The sequence below is a fragment of the Acinonyx jubatus genome, chromosome D4 (genome assembly GCF_027475565.1).
Source record: "Acinonyx jubatus isolate Ajub_Pintada_27869175 chromosome D4, VMU_Ajub_asm_v1.0, whole genome shotgun sequence".
Classification (NCBI taxonomy): domain Eukaryota; kingdom Metazoa; phylum Chordata; class Mammalia; order Carnivora; family Felidae; genus Acinonyx; species Acinonyx jubatus.
The window spans coordinates 2412410-2429272 of NC_069391.1; the positions used below are offsets into that span (position 1 = coordinate 2412410).

The following is a 16863-nucleotide window of genomic DNA, read 5'->3' on the forward strand; positions in this document are numbered from 1 at the left end:
CGTGCTGAAGCCGGGGCGAGATATTATTTGGGAGAATATGAAATCCCCCTGGATTCAGACAGAGTTCAGGCTGTCTGGACAGACTTGCAGGGCAGCCCAGAAAGGATTTTAGACACCGTCCAGGCTTCGTGCTACAGGTGGGGAAACCGGGGCCAGGAGAGGTGGTCCCAGAAGGCCGGCCGGGGCAAGACTAGAGGCTCCCAGCTCTGTTGAGCACTGGGGTGACTTTGTTCCCGAACCCTCGGGTTCTGTGCTGACCCAGCTCCCGCCCCTGCCCCCCCCACCCCCCCTGCCTGTGAGGCCACCACGGGGCCGAGGGCAGCTCAGGTCCTGCAGCCTGAGGCCCGGCCAGTGGCTGACTTCCCCACTCCCCTTCCTGGACAGTGAATGGGGAGGCCATTGCACCCTAGGCTTGGACCATCCTGGGACAGGGGGCCTGGGCCATTCTGAGGTCAGCAAACCCCGTCACATCACCACTAAGGAACCTCAGCCTTTGCTCCGTGTGGCCCACGCCTCCATCGCCCCGGGGAGGGGATACCCGGAGGTGGGATTTCGGCGCGTCTGGGGCCCCAGCTGGGCACCAACCTACCCCACCCTCGTCGCACCCGTCGAATGTTCTTGCCCCGTTTCTGTCGTGTCTAGGAGCGGGCCCACCAGGCCCCCTGGGGGACTCCCAGCCCCTAGGGCAGGATGGGGTCCTCCCGGTAGGCCACAGGGCAGGCTGCAGTGACCTCACCTCCAGGCTGTTTGACGTGACCTCCAGAGCAGCAGGGAGGAGGAGGGACCAGAAGAGGGCTGTGTGACACAGCCAGGCACCAGGCAGACTCTGGGCTCTGCACTCGCCCAACTGCCCAGCCCCCTAAAGGCCCCGCAGCATCCAAGGACACACACACACACACGAGTGACCCCGCGGGACATTAAATCCGTGTGTTTGGAGGTTGGCCGCTCTTCCTAAGGAGTGAGGCAGCGTCCCCCCCGCCCTGGGCGCTGGCTGTCACGTCCCTTGTAGGAGCCGCTATGCGCTTCTAGCCAGGCAGTGGAGAGAAAGAAGCCTGTGCTGGTCACCCCCAGGGTGTGTGCTCCTTTTGTCCTGCCAAGGGGGTCAGGGGGCCGTGGGATGAGGGACCCCTGTCCCGGGGCCGGGCCCCTCCCCAGCTGAGAGGCCCGAGTCACCTTGTGTTCCCTCGCTTGCCTTGCCACAACTCCATTCTCCCTCCTGGGAACCTGTTCCTGGGACCTTCCTCACTGCCATGTCAGCTGCCCGGGGAGTGACCAGGCCCTGTCTCCAATGCAGGCGGGGCTGTGCTGCCGAGTCCTTTCTGCCCCCACCCCCACCCCAGCTTGGCTGTGAGCCAGGCTGTGGAGGAGGGAGGGGCGCATCCCAGGGCCTCCGGGTCCGGCTTACGGCCCGGCACCAGTGAGGGGGTTGCTCCCAGCCAACAAGCCCAGAATTAATTCTAGAACCAGGTGGGGGCGCAGGGGCTGGGTGGTAGAGGGCAGAGGTGCGGGGAGGAAGGTCAGCATCGGGACTAGATCCTGCGGTTTGGTCAGGACTCCGAGGAGAACCCGAATTGGCCAGCGTGAGCTGAGGATGCCAGCCTCTCGCAGGCGGGACCCGGCTTGGCAAGCTCTGAACTTTTGCGCCCCTCCCACCAGAGGCCTGGGACAGCGCGGGGCACGGCGAGGAGACAGAAGCTACCAAAGGACCCCACCATGGGATGACCCAGCGGGCCCGGACTGTGTACCTGGGACGCCTCTGGGTCTGGGTCTGGTTCCGGTTCTGAGGGACCTGCCGTAGGTCAACGATCAGAGTCATAAAAGGGCCACCGTCAAGGGGAGCTCATCCCCAGGCTATTCCCAAGCACGACGCTGCTCAAGGAGCCGAGAGACGACCACAGGGGTTTTCAAAGTGGCTCCTGGAGAATGTTTAAAGGGACCGGAAAACTGTCACCACGGTCATCAGAGAAGAAAGCTGCGCACACACGCTGTCTTCTGTTTTAAACCTTACAGACGCAGGTCGGGGAAAGCAGATGCGATGTCAACCTGTTGACCTCGGCTCTGCCGGGGGCAGAGTCACAGGGACCTCCGTGTCCTTGCTCTCGGTTTACAAATGTCCCCAGTACTTACAGTGAGACGCGGTGCCCACCATCCCCTCAGCCGGACTCCGGCAGGCGGGCTCTGGGCTGGCACCTCGTGCGAGGCCCCTGCTCACGCACCAGCCACCCCCCGGCCAAGGGCGGAGGGAAGACACTCAGGTCCAAGGTCACACTCAAAGGGGTCACACTGGAAGGGAGCTCTGCCTCCAGGCCCCTCCCCTTCTTAACTACCACACCGAACGTTCATTCATAAAGTAATAAAACGCTTTTTGACAAAACCAGGAGGTCAGTTCCAGAGGAGACAGTGAGAAGCTGCCCCATCGGTGTCCTGTGCCTGGACCCGGGCATCCCATGACACCCTCACCTTGTGTCTGGCCTCTGTTACCCTAGGGAGGGGGGGTCATCCCGGAGTCTGGCCCCGCTTCCCCTCGGCCCGAGACCTGACCCAGCCCGGCTCCCCAGCCCTGCTGGCCAAAGTGCAGCCAGACGGCCATGGGCCAGACCTAGGGAGGCAGCCAGGGCTGAGAAGGGCCGGCCCCCGGGGCGGGAGACGGCTGAAGTACACTGGCCAAGAACAAGCCCCAGGTGCCTCGTTGGAACTGCCTGGGCTGGGAAGGGAAGTGCTCCCACCTGGTGCTCTCCCCCACTCCCCCACGCCAGCCACACGCGGGCCGAGCGGACACCAAGCCTCTCAACTCCCCTTCACACCTCCACGAGCCAGAACCCAATCCCAGATGGGGCTGGACGCTGCATGGACCCCATGGGGGCCCACAGCCCAGCTGCCGTCGAGGCCCGCTGGATGCCTGCCGGGGCCTGGGTCGAGCTGTGCCGCTTTCTCAAAGCACCCACCCTCTCTGGTCCTGGCAAGCAGCTCTGCACAAAGGAGGCAGGAAGCAAGCTGGACAGATAGACAGAACCCCCCCCCCCCCCCGCTTCCTGTCCCTCAGCTCCGCCTCCGGGGCGTGAAGGTCAGTGCTCCCCTGCTCTGCACACGCGCCTTTGTCCCCATCCTCTCTCTGGCGGCCTCCTCAGAACCCAGTGCTAACAGGACCCAGGTTGGGCCCCGAACTCCAGCCCCTCTGCAGGCCAGGATCCCACTCTTCCACGACCCGGACGAACATGGAGGCAGAGGGAAGGGAGAGGTGCACCCCCCCCCCCGGCTGTCCATCCACCCCCACCCCACCCCCCCGCCCCCGCCTGACGGCCCTGTCCGTTTCGTGGACGCGTATCTGTGTGCTTTAATGCTTCACTAGCTGAGGGCCGGGGGCGCTCTGCCCAACCTCTCTGAGCTCAGTTGCCTACCTCATGAGCTGCCGTAGGGCCTGGGCCAGCGCACCTGGCCGTGACCCTGACCGCCACGCGGGATAATCCCAGACTAGCTGTTCCCCCTGGGCGATTCTGCCCCCTGGGGACACTGGGTCGCGTCTGGACACATTTGTGGTGGTCACTGCTGGGGGCGCTCCTGCCATCGAGTGGGTGGAGGCCAGGGGTGCCCCTCAGGCCAGCCTCTGGCCTCCCGAACGTCCACAGTGCTGAGGCTGAGGAGCCTCGTAATGGAACCTTTGGGTACTCGTGAGCATTAAGTGGGACACGCGCACGCCATGTGCTCAGAACGGGGCCGGGTGCCCAGCAAGCCCCCGGCAAATAGAGGCCGAGGCTCCCTTTACTGTCTGCTCCTTCCCTTGGCCTCGGGGAGTCAGAACGGAGACCAGGATGCTTCATTTCCAACAAGGACGCTGAGGCGCCGGGAAGGGACGTGCTGGCCCAGAGCTGGACCCGGCCCTGGTCCCCCCTGCCCACCGCCCCCACCCGCCGTGGTCTCCGAAGAAACCTCCTGCCAGAGCCGGGTCCCATAGAGCCCCGACACCGGCCGCAGTGCCGGAAGCCTCGGGTCCCGGGACTCGCACTTTCTAGAACTGGGGAGCAGCTCGAGAGGAGCACCCACACACATCCACAACGCTACGTGGGCGCAGGGTGGGGGGTGGAGAACGCCAGGGAAGGCCAAGTGCCTCCCCAAAGGCCACGGAGCCCAGCCACGGTAGCAAACCGCTCTGCTGTCCCCAGTCCTGTCGTTTCCAATGCGGTGGAGGAAGTACGTGCCACCCTGACCCGAGAGGACATGATGCCCCGTGCCTCTGACGAGGGGACGCTGAGGGCGGCTGTGTGGGTGTCAAGGCTGTCTTTCCTGGTGGAAGCTTGGGGGTGAGCCCCCCCAGCATGTGCAGGGCACTGGGCAGAGCACCGGTGAGGCCTGACTTGGACCCATCACCCCTCTGGAGTCCGAACAGCCTGTGGGCAGGACCATCTAAGTCCCCACGGCGAAGGGGGGCACAGAGGCTCCCAAGCCCGAGCCCCAGGCACCCTGCCGCCACCCACAACCCAGGAGAGGCCGCCCGTTGGTACCTACCAGGTGCCCGGAGGCTCTCACCAGCTTGTGGGTAGAGAAAGGAAAAGCCTCGTCGCTCAGGTCTGCGTCCAGCACCTCCTGGAGAATGGCCCGGCTGTGGGCAAGAACAAAGTCGGCTGGTCAGTCAACAAACTCTTGCTGAGCAGTCGTGGGCGCGGGCTCTGGGCCAGGAAGGCACTGGGGACAGAGCAGTGAGCAAGACGAGTCCCCGTCGCCGTGACTCAGACGGACAACGGACAGGTATTAGTAACAGCACACCAAGAGAAGCACCTTCCAAAAATCCAGTCCGCAAGAAAGCCCGTTCAGAGGGAACGATGATGGGCGGTGAGCCCAGCCTGGGTAGAGACCAGACTCACCCGAGCTCCTGGGGCAGTGGCCTGACCATCTAATGCCCCCAAGTGCCCCCCAAGTCCCAGGGCAGGAGCCTAGTTTGCGAGTTCCCTGAGGGCAGGGGCTGCCCTCCTCACCTCCCACACCCCAGCACCGGCACCCGGGAGTCCGGCTCTCGTGCTTGATGGGTTACCTGAGAGCTCGCTGGGCCCAAAGCTCTCACTACCCATGGAAACCTTCACTTCTTGGGCCCCTTGCCCCGTTGTCTCCCTCCAGGACTTCATTCACTCCTTCCTGCACTCCTCGGCATTGCCACCCGGGTGCCCTGCCCCTGGATAAGCCTTTGTCACCCTCCAGGTCTTGGCTTGGCTGCCACCTCCTCCAGGAAGCTCTCCCCGACTCCCTGAATCTGAGGCTCTGATACACCTGACAGGGCACCTCTCACATGGCTTGTCCTTGCTCCTGTCCCAACGTGCCCGGCACAGAGGGCACACGGTAAACGGAACTGAATGACAACAGCCTGGCTCTGCACCCCAGGGTGGGCTCCCCGTTGGCAGGAGACAGCTCCCCGTGGGGGTACCAGCGGGTGCTGGGGCTGCTGGGTACCGCTGCTCAGAATGTTTGCGGCCCACCCTAATTCCCGCCCCCACGGTGCTGGAGCTGCCCACCCACACCGGCCCGAGATGCCTAGCACGCTGCAGGCTGCGAGTGCCTTATGTAACACACACCCCCGGCCCCCACGTGCTGCCAGCCCCCAGAGAGCCCACCTCCGGTCCTCGAGGAGCACGGCCCCTCCGTAGCTCTGGGGGGTGGCCGGCGTCTTCCCTGCCTGCTTCCCGGCAGGGGCGGGAGCCTGGAGCTGCCGCCTGGGCCGGGCCGAGGGTCTGTAGGGGGTCAGCAGCGCTCTGGGTAGCCCTGGGCACCAATTTACCTAACGTGGGCGGGGGCGCAGGAGGCTGTCCCTCCACGAGAGGGACAGCAGGTGGCGCTGGAGGGCACGGGCCAGAGACGCAGGTTCAAGTCCTGGCTCCCCTGCTCACCCGTGGCCTCCCCCCCCCCCCCCCCGCCTCCCCATCCTCTGCAGGGGTGGGGGGTGGGCAGTGATGCCACCTCCCAGGACCCCGGCGGGGAATCGGCGAGAAAGCACCTGCGGAGCATCTGGGCGTTGATGACCGTGATAGCGAGCACCCACTAGCCGCCTGTGGCCGCTTGGGTTTCAGTTCATTACGATGAAATATTCGGTCTCTCCAGACACCTTTCAAGGGCTCAATGGCCACCTACAGCTTAGCGGCTGCTGTACCGGGCCCACCCAATTGCGGAACGCTTCCAGAGAGTTCTACCGGACAGCTGGAAACTTAGCACCACCCACGGTCCGGGTGCCGGGCTAAATTGCTTCCCACCTGACAATTCAGAAGGTCCAGCAACCCCCTCCCCCCACACGGTGGTGGTGCCAGTGAGGCTGTTACTCTACAGGAATGTGGGGCTATTCTTGAAGGAGAAGACACATAGGAGCAGTAAGTAAAGAAATTTCCAGGGGCGGGGGGGTGGTGAGGTGGCCGTCACCACCACCCTCCTGGAGCGGCTTCTAATGAGGCAGAGGAGGCTGGCCTGTCCCCTGGGGGCGCTGCCTTGATCTGAGTGCCCGCACCCTCCCTCCCCTGCCCACCAGCCTCCCCCCGCAGTAGAAAAAGCTCACGCCCCACCGTGGGTGCTGTGGCAAGGGGGCAGAGGCTGCCGAGGGCCAGCCAGGACCCCCGGCCCCGTTGGGCCCACAGACGGGGAGCTGGCTGGCCCTGGGGAGACACGGAAACCACCCCACGGTATCTGCTGGGCGAGCCGGGGTCCTGGGTGATCTCTCTGGGCCCCACGTCCCTCCCCGTAGCCGTGGCCACCAACCTCTGCTCCGCTCCGCGTTCCTCTCCTCCCTTCCTGGATCCACGTGCTTCTGCCCAGCGGTCCCGCAAACCACCCTCAACTCCACCGGAAGCCCCAAACATAATGCTCCGCTTTGGATCTTCATCCCACTTGGCCCCACTGGCCACCTGGACGTGGCTCATCGCTCCCTCCTGGAAATCCCGGCTTCTCCGGCCTCCGAGGCTCCTCACACACCTGCTGGCCTCCTAGCCCGGCCCAGCATCAGAGACCCTGTGAAAGCCCAAGTCTGACCATGTCTCTGCTCTGCTCAGTCCCCCTCACTCACAGCCCCCTGGACCCGCAGGCTCTCGCCTCCTCTGCTCCCCGAGCACATCTCCAGCTGCCCTGCTCCAGCCGGCCTCCCTGTTTTCCTTCAGCCACACAGGCACATCCCAGCCACCGGGCCTTTGCACCTGCTGTGTCCTCTGCCTGGAACACCATCCCTCCAGAGAGCTCCAAAGCTCAATCCCTCATTTCTTCCAGGGCTTTGCCCAAACGTCCCCTGAGTGGATGTTGGTTTTCATGGGCAGCCTGAGGGCAAACGCTTGATAGATGCCGATCCATGTTAACGTATACGATGTTCTCAGGTTCCATTCATTCGTTCGCCAAGCACGTACCTGCCGTGCGCCCCTGAGCAACGCCCACACAGAACCAGCTGCAACACAGCCTGGGAGGGAGGCCGGCCAGTCCAGGACCCAGCCGGGGAGCCTCAGGCTTGATCAGCTCCAAGGCCCCAGGGAAAATGACCCCGCGGCCGGTCTGAGCACGCCAGCCGGGGATCCCGGAGGGACTCCTGGCTGACAGGGACGTCACCTGGACACAGCGTGCTTTGTCAGAGCACGCAGCCTGGTGATATCTGGCTGCAGGCACGTCCCCCCTCCCCTCCCCTCCCCCTCCCTCCCTCTGCCTCCAGCTCTTCCCGTCATTTTCCAGGAACACATCCTTCCTTGAACACAGTCCCACTTCTCTCCGGTCCGGCAGGGTCCACCACCCGCGAGGAGTCTCCCCACCACTGACGTGTGCCTGGGCTCCGGGGTCAGTGATGGAGCACCCACAGCAGGTGCGTCGCCACCAAGAGGGCGTGTAACTCCCCGGGAAGGGCAGTTGCGGGCGCGCGGCTGTCTGAGAGTTCGGGGGGAGTCCGTGTCCACCCGCCCTGGCACTGGTGAGCTGCGCGACCCTGGGCAAACGTCTCCCCCTCTGTGTGCCTCCGTCTCCTCCCCCTCAAGGAATAAGAACAATTAGGACCGCCTCGAAGGGCTATTATCAGGATTTTCGGGAGACCCTGGCACAGGGTTTGGCAAATCACAGGTGCCCAGCTGGTGGCTGTCACCACGATTATCCTTCCCCACTGGTCCCCCACCCCCGAGTCCCTTCCCGGAGCCCTGCTCGAGAGACCTTTCCAAGCACGCAACTGCCCAGGTGCCCCTTTGCCTAGCCCCCACCCCCCCACCACCGTGGCTCCCTGCACAGGCCAGCGTCTGAGGGTTTGCAGGCTCTGACTCCTCATGGGTGGGAGTGTAGCTCAGCAAATATTTACGGAACGGATGCATGACCGACTCATCCACCCGGAGGTGTTCGGGGCGGGGGGGCGCGGGCCTCTCGGTGTTCGGTATTATTCTCAGCCCCGGTGTCAGGTAGAACCCTGGCCCGGCCGTGCCCACTTGGACGCGGCATCAGCAACTGCTAGACCGTCAGTGACCCGGAGACACCCCCCCCCCCCCCACCGACACACACAGGCCCTTCTGTGACCCCTGAACCCGCAGGCGCAGATTCCTGTCCGGCTGGGTCTGGCGCTCCCACTGAGGGCTCGTCTGTATTCCGGGGCTTTGAAGGTGAGTTATCTGGCGTGGCGTCTCCGGGTTCACGAGAGCCTTTAGCTACCCGGAACGTCCCATTCTGGACCAGCAGGACCAGCGGCTGCTTCTGCCCACGGGTGCCAGCTGGAGGGACCTGGGGGTGGGTCCCAGGGGTTGGGCACCCGGCTGCTTGGCTCCCGGTCCCGTCCTCACCTGGCCGGGCCCTGGATGCTGATCAGACCCAGGTCCTCGGAGCTGTCGATGAGCTGGCACCGGAACTTCTGATCCTGCAGGACCGTGCTGATGTGAGACCAGTTGTGCTGGGCCACGGCCCCGCCCACGGCCAGGTAGTAGCCGTCCCCTGGAAGAGAGGCGGCAAGGACTAGTCGGAGGAAGCACCTGCTCTTTCCCAGAAAGTGAAAAACACAAGCCAGAGGGCAGTGACCCTCCCCAGGGGCACCGGCTGCTCTCCGGGGGCGGGGAGTGGGGGCCGGGGTGGGGGACCCCTGGGGGCTGCACACGCCAAGGGAGCACTGTTCTGGGAGAGTCTGAGGCTTTCACCCACTTCTCAAAGGGCTCCTGACCAGGAGAGGGGGACAGCTCCCACCCGGTCGAGGCCCGAGGCTCCGTGTGTCATCAGTGCTGGGCAGCCTTGGACAGATCTCTTCCTCTCTGGCTCTGCTCTCACTCCGTATGCCCCTGGCCCCCCCGGTCTCTGGATCCCCCTTTGGCCATATCAGGACTTGCTGGGGCCAGGTACCAGGCCGGGCTTTGCCAGTAATACCCCCTTGATTTCCCCCATCCCCACAGGAGGCTGATTCTCATCACCACCCCAGGGTTTCACAAAAGGAGACCGAGGTTCAGAGAGGACACGTGGTAGAAAATCAGACTCTGTCCAGCTCTGAGTCATGGCCTGGGCCACAATGCCACCCAGGTTTGGGTGAACGGAGGGCAGCCCGCCTCGGCCCAGCGTCCGGGGAGAGTCACTGCCCTGGGGAGCTGGGACAGCTGTGTGGCCTTGGACCCATCACACAGCCTCCCTGAGCCCCTGTGTTCTCATCTCTCATGGAGAGTCTATGCAGCTCCTCTGCAGGGGTACTGTGAGAACCAGCCACTGCCTGTGCCTGGGGCGGGCGGGCTCCCACCGGTCATTTGCCCATGATCTCTGGAGGAACCGGAGGGGGTGGGGGTGGGGGGTGGGGAGGGAGGCGGGAGGCCTCCTTCTTCTCAGCTTTCCCTGGACCTTCCCTCGCATCCCCCCTCTCTCCTTTCTTATTAATTCTCACAGGGCTCCCCCACCCCAGAGCAGAGATCCCCAGGCGATCCCTGACCCCTCAGCCGCTTTTCTGTCTGTACGGTGGGAATATGGGACTGGAAATGCCCTCACAGGCCAGGTTCGCACAGCTGCTGTGGGCAGGGCCCCAGGGAGGGGCGTGGAAGGGTCTAGAAGGCCTCCTCCCGTCCGGGTCCCCTGGCAGCCGCCTCTGTCAGCCTGGGCATCACTGCCGCGGGCTGGGCATAGTGTGTGGGCACGGGTGGAGATGGGCAGGGGGCTCCCTGCTGGAGAACCCTCCTGGGTGCCTCCCGCTGGTGCGTCCCAGCCCCGCCCCCCCCACCCCCCACCCCGCAGCTGTGGTAATAGACGCAGCCACCCACCGTGATCGAAAAGCAGTCCCTCCTCACTCTACCCTTCCCTGGCAGAGGAGGGCCTGGCTGGTGGCAGAGGGCTCAGGGCAAAGGGCACCAGGCTCTCTCCGTCTCCAGGAAGCAGCTGCTGGCTAGGCTCTCGTGGCGGGGGGGGGGGGGGGGGGGTCCCGGGCGGGGTGGGGCTGGGCTGGGCTGGGACCACCAGCTGGAAGCTTGGAGCTGGGGCCCACCTCCCTCTCCAATCCCGCCTGGGAAGGAGCGGAAGCAGGGGCTGCGGTCCTCAGCTGCCTCCTCCCACCCTTGTCCAGGCGACCCCTGGGACATTCCCCACCTTGTCACCCCACCTGCTGTGTGCTCCCCTAGGTCCCACGCAGAGGCCTTAGCCTCCGGCAAGCCCTTCCTGAATATACCAGGGCAAGTGGCCAGCGGCCCCGCCATCTCCTCCACCCCCACATCCCGAAGCAGCCTCCAAGCCCCTCCTCTCAGCGCCCGGGGCAGCAGCACCTCTGGGCTGGATGGCCGGACCTGTCCCCTCCTGGCCCCAGCCTCCAATCCCACCCCCAGTCCTGCTCACCACATCTCGATCGCCCTTGCTCCCACGGCCCTCAGGAGGGTCCGAAAGTGCTCCCCCCCCCCGCCCCCCCGCCCGTCAGAGCCTGCCGCCCACAAGACGTGGCTCTGATGCACTTGGCTCTGCTCTTGGGCGGGGGTCCGTCCTCACCCAGGCCCTCCACTCACCGGTGCCTCGCCGGGCCTGAGCCCCTCCTCCTCACCTTCCAGGACTCAGCTCAAACATCCCCTCCTCCGGGAAGCCCGCTCACCCACTCCACCCTGCAGAGCACCGACACGACCTCACCGCAGTGGCCTGCCCCCTTGCCCGTGCCTGGGGATCACGGCCGTCCCGCGTCCACAATCTCCCTACAGCCAGGACCGTACCCTGCACCCACCTTTGGATCCTTTGGGCCGTGGGGCTGGGGAAAACAGGCTACCCCCCAAATCCCTGTGGGGATACTCTGCAGGGATACTACCCCTCCCCACCCCGGAGGATACCGTCTGGGAATCACATAGGCCTTGGCATCAGACCGGCCTGGCCAAGAGGTGGCTCTGCGGCTCGATGCCCTCACTTCTTACTTCTCTGGGCCTCCATTTTCTCATCTATAAGATGGGCTGAACCACACCTGCCCCCATAGGACCGTTACCAGCATCCACTGGGTTAAAACGTCTACCAGAGCACTGGTCAGGTATGATCAAGTCTCCTCTCTTCCTCCTTCGTCTTAAACCGATGAGCACAAAGGGAGACAGAAGCCAAAAAGACAAGTCGGCCCCCAAAAGGGCCCTCCCGGCCCCTGGGCCGGGGACTTTTACAGGCCGCGTCCTCCGCGTAGCCCCAGGGGTCCGAAGCCACCCAAGGGACGGGGGTTACCGGGGCCGCCTGGTGCCAGGGCAGCTGCCGGGCCCGGCGTTCTCCGGACAGCTGTCCTCATCAAAGACCCAAAGTGCCGGGTCCTGAGGCCACAGCTCCGGGCCCAGCCTGCAAGTGGCCGTGGCAGAGAGGGCGGTCAGTGGGCAGAGTCCAGGGGCTCGGGCTCCAGCCGGGGAGCTGGGGGCTGCGGGGTTGACCTTGCACCTTCCTGTATCGTCAGCACGTCTCCTACAAGTGCGTCTTCCTTTTGGGATGGAGAAGACGGTTCAAGATCACGTTTGGCATCGACAGCTGCTTTGTACACAGCCTCGCTCGCGTGCAAATCACCACATCCTCTTGCCGTCGTGGTGACCTGACGCAACGGGTATAATTAACCCGCGTCTAAAACATGCATATTTAACAGGCATGCATATTCATGGCAGGAACAGTACAGTTTTTAAGGCCGAAAATAAAACACGGTCCACATGCCGCCGGTCTTCTCGTGTTTGGCCGTGTCCCCGGGCCCGGCAGCACGTTCCAGAGCCTCCCGGGATGTGACTCAGGCGTCACGGCGCCTCCCTCACCACGCGCCACGCGCACTTCCGCTGGCAGGCTGAGCAAGAACCCGTCCCCCGCGCCCAGGCAGCCACGCGGTTGGACCGGGAGGCGCCAGAATCTGGGAAAAATGCCTCCCGAATCATTAGCACCTTTCCCTTGCCTCTGCTCCACGGCCTGTTCTGGCCCCCGCCCTGGCAAGGCGGGCGCTCCTCGAACCGTCAGGGCCCGGAATCCCCCGGCACCTTCCGGAAGGTCCCCGTTCTCCAGGTGGGGAAAGTGAGGCTCAGGGCTGTGGGCCGCAGAGCCAGGCGGTGGCAGGACCTGGCCCAGGATTTAGATGACCTGTGCCCTCACCGGGGTCCCTCTGTCCCTCCTCCCCAGCTACGCCAGCCCTTCTCCAAATGGCCCCTGCTCCTCTGCAGCCAGCTCCTTACAGGCACCTTTCCAGCCGGCAGCTCCTATTCACCCACCGGGGCTCAGGCCAGAACACCACCTCCTCCAGGAAGCCTTCCTCACCCTGGCTCAGCTACTTCCATAGCCTCCATAGTCCTGCTCTTTTCCGTCCCCTTGCTTTTCCACTCGGTGTTCGAATGGTCTCTTCCCGGCCCTGTCTGTCCCTACCGTGAGATCTTGGAGGTCCGCCCAGCCTCCTTCACCTCCTGTGACCGCTGGCTGCCCGCATCTGTCTTACCGTAAAGGCTCTTTGTGAGCGCGGGGAGAAGGAAGGGGCGGACAAGTTCACTCACACAGCACAGGCGCTCTGCACCACCAGTGGCAGGAGGGAAGGGCCCCCCGAGCCCCAGCTGCCACCAGTAAGACCGCTCACCCGTGCCCACAGCCTCCAGTCGGCCGGTGCTGCCCCATGACGCTGTTTTCAGCACTCAGAGACTCAGGAATCCCACCCACCCTCGGCCCCCAAATCCACCCCAAAGGAGTCTGTGGCCGGCAAAGCAACCTTGTCCCATCGCCCCTGCACCCCCACCCAGAGATATAAACTCCACGGGCCAGAACCTCCTGGGTGCCTCAAACAGCCTGGGATGCGACAAGTGCTCAGCAGGTACTGAATGCACCCGCCTGGCTAATGCGCCCTCCTTCTCGCTCGCCTCCCCCTCCCCCAGTGCCCTGGGAGCTCGCCCGCCAACCCCTGGGGACCCTCACCGAGTCTGGGCAGCATGGAGCCAGGCCCCTGGAGGCGGGGGCTGCCAGCTTCTCTGAATGGGCTGAGTTCTTGTGCTGACGGACCCTCCCCCTGGAGGGTCTCTCAGAGAGACACCCTCTCCTCTGCAAATCCAGTCTCTCAGAGTGGCACCGGGGCCTCCCTGGAGAAGGAGGGTGCTTCCCACTCTGCGGATCTCAGCCGTCTCTCTTCTCCCTAGCAGGGACGGCTACGGGACTAGAGATGACCTTGCTCCATGTGAACCAAGGGGTAGGGTCGGGGAGGTGAAGGGACAGGCAGCACTTCTGGCTCAACGTGGCCGTCAGGGCTGTGCAAACAAGCATTACAGGTAGTGAGCTACCTGCCACTGGAGGCATGCAAGCAAAGGCGAAGGGGCTGCAGAGGGCAACCCAGGAACAGCTTGAGCACTGAACTGCACACCTTCTAAGGACCTGCCCTGCCTGAGACGGGATTCAGCAGAGATCAAAGTCGGTTCGGCATAGATGTCGGTGGCAGAAAGGAGCTAGTACGTCCAAGTGGGAAGCACGGCCTCCTCCGTGGCTCCCTCTGTTCTGGGCAGGCACGCTGAGTATGCCCACGCCCTCGCTGTTCTGAAACTCCGCGGTACGGACAGGTTCAAAGACATAATCACGGAGTACTCAGAGCCGGCATCACTGCCTGAACAAAGCCGACCGCCAGCCTGAAGCGACACCTCTAATCTCCGAAGCCCTGACTGCTGCGGGCACCACAGGTAATTACGGAGCGGCCCTCGGCAGCCCGTCCCCGGCCACCGCCCGTCACCGGAACAAGGGCTGCAGTGACAACATCGCTCAGCCCGTGGGGCATCTCCTACCTTCAAAGGCAGGGGCCAGGGCGGAGGCCTGGGGTCCGGGGGCCAGGCGGCTGACAGTCAGGTCGCTTTCGGTGCCGCCCCTGTGGTTCAGCATGCAGGTATACACGGTCGAGCCTGGGGGCAAGAGAAAGACCCGGAGTGTGGGAGCCGCTCGGCACAGCCCGGCACACACAAGTCTGGGTAACCGCTCGACGGGATGCCCTAGCGCAGGTGACCTCAAAAGGCGACGTCACCACGACCGGGCGGCCCAGAGCGGGAGGGGCAGGTCACCCAGCACTGCTGTTCCCGGAGGAGGAAGGGTCAAGAGTGGGGCTTTGGGGCGTCTGGGTGGCTCAGTCGGTCGAGCATCCGACTTCGGCTCAGGTCATGATCTTGTGGTTCGAGAGTTCGAGCCCCGCGTCAGGCTCTGTGCTGTCAGCTCAGAGCCTGGAGCTCCTTCGGATTCTGTGTCTCCCTCTCTCTGCCCCTCCCCCACTCATGCTCTGTCTCTCTCAAAAATGAATAAAAATATTAAAAAAAAAAAAAAAAAGAGTGGGGTTTCTTTCTTCTTGAAACACCTTGGCCCGGGACGTGGATGGCCCCCAGCCCAGCCTCCCACCCACCCCCCACATGCCAGAAAGTTCTTAGGAGCAGGGTTCTTGTCTCGCTCACTCTGGTGCGCCCGTGCCTGCTAAGCAGAGGCTCCTGATGTCTGTCCGCATAAACGACTATGTGGATGGATGGATGAAAGGGGGTGAACGGGAAGGTGGATGGAGGGGTGCTGGGGCGGGGTTGGGGGGATGGGGGGTGTGGGGAAGGGGGAGGTTTAAGAGGAGCAGGTGGGGCGACTGCCGGAAAAATGGTGTCACGGGTTGAACTGTGTCCCTGAAATGACATGTTGACGTCCCAACCCCGAGTACCTGTGAACGTGAGCTTATTTGGAAACAGGGCTTTGCTATGTGATCACGTTAGGATGGCCCTTATGGCGGGCTCTAATCCGGGATGCTGGTGTCCTTATGAGGAGAAGCAAACACAGGGATGTGTGATGTCAAGGCAGGGGTGAGATTGGTGCCCACCCCCACCCCCTGGAGCCAGAGAGGCAGGAAGTGTCCCACCTCCGGTCTCAGAGACGGCACAGCCTTGCTACCTTCTTGAGTGTGCACTTGTAGCCTCTGGAAGGATCAGACAACATGTTTCCATTGTTTAGAACCAGCCCGTTTATGGTGTTTTGTTACAGCAGCCCCAGGGAGCTAATACAGACAGGTGGGGGGGGGGGGTTAACGTAAAAGGAGATGAACATCCCAAATATTACATGGGACACACTTAAGAGGAAAACATCGTCCATTCTTGAGACTCAAACCTATCTGACCTTCCTGTATTTTTATTTAATTCTGGAAACCCTCTTTGGGGAGAGTGTTCCTGTGGGGAGTGCCCAAAGGGGCTCCACATTTACAGAGAGCCTCCTGCCTTGTATCCTTTCTGGAACAAAGTAAATGGAGAAGGGAGGGAGGGAGGAGGGAAAGGAAGGGCAGGGGGAGGGACAGTGGAAGGTGCTGGGGGCCTAGGGCCTGAGGTGTGGCAATGAGGGCAGAGAGATCTAGGCGCAGGGGCCCAGGGCCAGCCGGGGGGCAGAGCCTTGAGCTGGAGAAGCCTAGAGGGGATAGAGCCAGCTTGCCGCCTGGTCTCAGCACTGAGGGCTGTGCCCAGGGGGTTCTTCCTGGCACCAAAGTGGGAGAGGGGCATGGCCCTCTGGAGGTCGTACCTGGGGGTCGGCTGACATCAGCAGAGAAGAGCCAGTCGGCAGCCTTCCTCGCATCCAAACCCACCAGGTAGAACTTTCCGAAGTAGGACATGTTGAACACAGCAGCGGCCCCTCTGCAGGCCAGACATTCCTTCTTGATCTGAAAAGTTCCAGGAAGGAAGGACGCCATGAGGGCTCTGAGCTATGCCTCCTCAGAGCACGGCGGCGTGCTGGGCTCTCCCTGGTACACCTGCTCTGAGACTCCCTCCGCACTCCCAGCTGGGAACACAACAAGACCACTCTTCAGAAGCACAGGGAATTATACCCCACAAAAGAAGACAACAGATTCAACAGCATGTTCTTGGACCACAATGGAATTACATTAGAATCACAGCAGGAGGAAACTTGGGGAGTTTGCATATAAGTGACATTGAACAACACATCCCTGAATAACCAAAGAATCAAAGAAAACACTTGTGGGGGGAGGGTTGGGAAATACTTTGAGAAGGAGGGAAGGAAGGCAGGGCCTTGCTCACAGAGACCTTACACCTGCAAATGCCTCCAAAGTTCTCAATCCATGCCTCAGCTTCCCACTTGGAGGAACTGGAAAAGAAGGGTGAATTAAACCAGAAGCAAGCAGAAGGAAAGGCTTAATAAAGACTAGAATAGGATATAGAGGAAATGGAGAATAGAGAAATGGAGAAAATCGGCAAAAACAAAGCTGGTTCTTTGGAATGATCAACAAAAGTAGCAGACTGTCAGCTAGACTCACAAAGAAAATAAGACAGGAGACTCAAAGTACTAAAATCGGGAAGGAAAGAGGGGACATCACTACCGACCTTACAGCAGTAAAAGTTGTAAGGGAAAACCATGCATAACCGCATGCAAGCATGTGACATGTGAAACGGACACATTCCTAGAAAGACACAAGTTATTAAAACTGACTGAAGAAGAAGGGTTCCCCGGGTGGCTAGGGTGGTT

General features: G+C 62.7%; 1 protein-coding gene across 8 annotated transcripts in view; it reads right to left on the minus strand.

Annotated features, from left to right (window-relative positions):
- Positions 1 to 16863, minus strand: part of SARDH (sarcosine dehydrogenase) — a 62267-nt gene that overhangs the window by 13626 nt on the left and 31778 nt on the right. For all 8 annotated transcript variants that reach the window (XM_053204408.1, XM_053204407.1, XM_053204411.1 and 5 more), the window contains 4 exons: positions 15904 to 16042; positions 14163 to 14276; positions 8760 to 8907; positions 4504 to 4597 (listed from right to left, as the gene is read on the minus strand). In XM_053204408.1, coding sequence (XP_053060383.1) covers positions 4504 to 4597; positions 8760 to 8907; positions 14163 to 14276; positions 15904 to 16042 — 495 coding nt within the window. The remainder of the gene's footprint in view (positions 1 to 4503; positions 4598 to 8759; positions 8908 to 14162; positions 14277 to 15903; positions 16043 to 16863) is intronic.